General features: G+C 39.4%; 1 protein-coding gene across 1 annotated transcript; it reads right to left on the minus strand.

Moving 5' to 3' along the window:
- Positions 1-507: 507 nt before the first annotated feature.
- Positions 508-2,587, minus strand: LOC104918522 (uncharacterized). The gene is made up of 3 exons (XM_027283543.1): positions 2,579-2,587; positions 2,242-2,357; positions 508-1,801 (listed from the first exon to the last, which is right to left on the minus strand). Exons 2-3 carry the CDS (start codon positions 2,355-2,357, stop codon positions 931-933), a joined length of 987 nt encoding a protein of 328 aa, XP_027139344.1. The 5' UTR covers positions 2,579-2,587; the 3' UTR covers positions 508-930.
- Positions 2,588-3,935: the final 1,348 nt, after the last annotated feature.

Consider the following 3,935-nt stretch of genomic DNA (forward strand, 5'->3'; position numbering starts at 1 on the left):
CAAGGCAGAGGGGGGCGTCGGACAGACCGACGGGGGCGCACGCATCCCGGGGCGCACAGCGCATCCAGGGGCGCACGGGCGGCCGTTAGGGCGCAAGAGAAAATGTTCGCCAGGACCGGCGCTGGTTGCATCTAGTGGTATAGTTCATAATTATATCCCCATCACCTCACCCTTTCCTTCTTAGCCTGAAGGAGTAACTCTGGTGGCTGTGAAATGTGCAAAAAAAAACCTATCTAGAGCCAGTGTTTAAAGCCAGTGTCTAAATCTGATATACTGGGTCTGTTAAATGTGTGGGGAGTACAAAATTCATACATGAATGCTTTAATTGTGCATAATGTAATACTTTCTGAAGTAGCACACTGTACATAAAGTGTCAATACAACTACGTAACATAATATGCCGAACAGTTTAATTCAAAGTTTGTTATAAGGCATTACATACATAGAACTGTAATGCAGGAGTTTCCAAATGACTGACACACAGACCCTCATGAATGCTGAGCCAAGCTTTAATCAGAAAGAACAGAACATCAGATGATACAGAAAAAGTGAGTACAATATTTTGTGTGTGTGTGTGTGTGTGTGTGTGTGTGTGTGTGTGTGTGTGTGTGTGTGTTTTCATAGTATTGAAGAAACATGTCACCTAGTACAATAGATAGACATTCACTGTTACTGTTGGTTTGGTGTTTTCATTAGATTTGTTGCCAACAAGATCGAACATTCATATTCACATTCAATAGAATACCGCCAGCCGTACTCTTTTGAAAGCTTAAAAAATGGATCCTTTCAGTATCAGTGCCAAAACTCAGACGTAGGCATTAAAACATCTTAAATTCCTGAGAGGAGAGTCACAAAATCTATAGGAAGACATTTTTATTAAGCATAAGGCATTTTTGTCTCAATAAGCAATCAAATTTCATTGTTACTGCAATCATCGCAGTAACATCCACCATCCACGACTTCTGCGTCTACCACGTTTGTTGCCCCGCCTTTTACCTTTGCCTCTGCGCCTTCCTCCAGGTTTACCCCGTCTCCTACCCTTGCCTCCTTTGCGTTGCTTGCCTCTTTTTCTAACCTTGCCACCTTTTCCACGCTTGCCACCTTTTCCACGCTTGCGGCCTCCTCTGCGCTTGCAGCCACCTTTACGCCTGCATTGTTTTCTAACCTTGCCACCTTTTCGTCCACCATGGCCAGGTAATATTTGATTGCTCAAGTCTATGCCTGTTGGTGGGGCTGTACTTATTTCGTTCGCTACGCCAGGTTCTTGAATTGATGGGGCATTGTTTGAAACACATGAGGGTGTAACATCTCCGTCTGAGGAGCAGCTGGTGCACTGAAAAGGATCATCTCCAGGTTGGTAACAACGGAAAATGTTGTCAAGACCAAGTTTAGAAATCCCAAGTTTTTTAAAGGATTCAGACTGTTGAGACATGTCTGCACCAGGAACATCCACTACTTTAGAAAACACAAAAGCATAACCCTTCCAGTTCTGAATTACATCGTTAATCTTGCTCGCGATACTGTCTTCATTTGCATTTGTACACGTCGGACTACATGGGGATTCTTCAGAATATATTACGAGGAAATTACCCTGACAGCGTTTAATAAAGGGTTGTATGTTTTCAAGAACTTTTTCTACTGCCCCTGCTGCCACTAACCTGGTCCCCTGATACACTTGACCCTCTGAAACAGTTTGTTTCACTTTGTCTACTGGATCATCCTGAAAGACTTGCTGAAGATTATCTGGGTCTTGGTTCTGTGGGATGTTCACAGCCAGACTGAAGGTGTCACCAAGAGCATACCTACCAAAGGAAATATTACATTAATTTTAAATTCTTGAATTATCTTGGTTCATATAGATCACTGGTCGCCAAAGCTTCATAGGTGGTTGCAAGACTTTCTTGATTTTAGGGACTATAGGACTAAAAGAACTTAAGAAAAATTAAACACACACACACACACACAAGATCAAGAAGCCCCCCCATGAAGCTTCAGCAACCTCTGGTGGGAGTTGTGACCCCCAGGCTGGGAGTCAGTACTACAGATGCTGATGTAAAATCTGCATTGTGGAGGTTGATAATAAATTCAGAACTGTAATGGATTGATGAAATACAAAGCAACCTATTTTTTAGTTTTTAGTTTTTTTATTCATCAGAATCTCAATGTCACATGTTAATTATCTCATTATCTCAAGATAAAGTAGTAGTAGTATTATCTTAAAGGAAGTATCTTTAGGACTCACTGATTTTTGATGCCTTCTATAATACTTTCGAGCCAGTTCTGATCCACAGCAGCCAAACTGTTTCCAGCAGACAGAAAGATGGCCAGCACCACAGCCATCCAGCACAGGCCAGCCATCTGCACGCAGACCAGGTTTAATAATATATTAATATAGTATTTTCAACACACAGCATCATGACAAAGTATACGACAAACTTAAATAAACTTGAAAATACAAAGCAGAAGCTTATAGTCAGCAGTCTTGGATAAGAGTGTGCTGCAGGTAATAAGTCTATTTAACACAAGAGAACATTTGAAATATTGACAAAGTCTCCTAAGATGATAATTAAATAACTCACCTTTACTTCTGATACCAGCACAATCTGCTAGTCAGAACACCCTGCAGAAATGACAGAAATATGACAGGCAATAATATTTAAATTTCTAGAAATGCTAAGAAATTTCATAACACACTACAAAAAAAATGTAATTTTCATGCAAAAACATTTGATGTTTCAGCTTCTGATTGTGAATGGTATTTTTTTTTTTTGATGATTAAGCTTTATAGACAAAATTATTAATTGAGAAAATAATCATTAGAACATTTTATTGCATGTACCTACTTTGGTGTAGATGAATGTCTGTCAGATGCTCTGAGGACTCTGTGTCTTCCTCTCAGTGTTAGAAGGGAAGGTGCTGCTATAAGCAAACACAGTCATAGAGAAGTAAAGTGAAGTTTTATAGTGGACAGAGAGACCATGGCCAGGTGCCTCACAGAGGCATTATACCCTTAATTGGACATGTCTTTGAAAAACAGGAAGATGAAAATTTGAATAAGGGGCAAGGCATTGTCTCAGTATTTGGTGAATTTCATTTATCCTGACAATTCTTTCCTCTTAATTGAGAAATAAAAATGCCAGGGCCGATTTTTTGCCCCAGTCCGCCCATGCATACAGTTAAATACAGATAAGAAGCCAAACAAATATAAGCAAGCTAGACAACAAACTACAAGGTCAGACTGTAAACACTAAGTACAAGGTTTCGAGTAGAGATAGTCAACTTACTTTACACTCATTTTACACTTTACACTTAGATTTCTACTAAATGTATAGATCATGGACTCATCGTGTTGCAACGTTTTCAATTATCCAATTAGTTTTTGACTACATCACAGAGCTGTGACATCATTTAGAGACTGTAAAGTGTAAACTGTATGTGAAACAACAACTCTAGTCTGGACTTTGTCTGGAGTTTATCTGTATAAACAGCTTCATTCAGCGTCTCTCTCTCTCCTCCGGCACCGTGAGTTACTATGGTTAAGGGGACGCCCTGAAACTTTGTAAAGATGCTCATCAAGAAGTTTTTGGTCAGTGTGATGGTACAAACTCATAAATATTGCCTGATCCTGAGCCTAAAAACATGTACTGAAAAGTTATGTACAGGGTTGATTGCTTGGGTAATACTTGAGACAAGAAAACAGATAAAAAAACATCACCAACTGCTTGAAGACAGATCACTTGATTAATCTGTTGAAGCAACATTATATAAGATTTGGTATTTTTGCTATTTAGCCCCCCAAGTTCAATACTAATGTGGTAAATATGGACAGCTGTACACATGTATTTGTTATGATTATATTACTTAGATTAAATCTATCTATCTAGTGAGTCAGCAACTTTGCTAATAGGCAAACATCAAGCAAGTGCACAAGTTTCA

This window comes from Larimichthys crocea, chromosome X (genome assembly GCF_000972845.2).
Source record: "Larimichthys crocea isolate SSNF chromosome X, L_crocea_2.0, whole genome shotgun sequence".
Lineage (NCBI taxonomy): Eukaryota > Metazoa > Chordata > Actinopteri > Sciaenidae > Larimichthys > Larimichthys crocea.

Bases quoted from the DNA above. Each gene is read 5' to 3' on its own strand.
- LOC104918522 (XM_027283543.1), bottom strand. From the start codon at position 2,357: ATGGCTGGCCTGTGCTGGATGGCTGTGGTGCTGGCCATCTTTCTGTCT. The intron at 1,802-2,241 runs GTGAGTCCTAAA...TTCCTTTGGTAG, and splicing joins ATAGAAGGCATCAAAAATCA to GTATGCTCTTGGTGACACCT.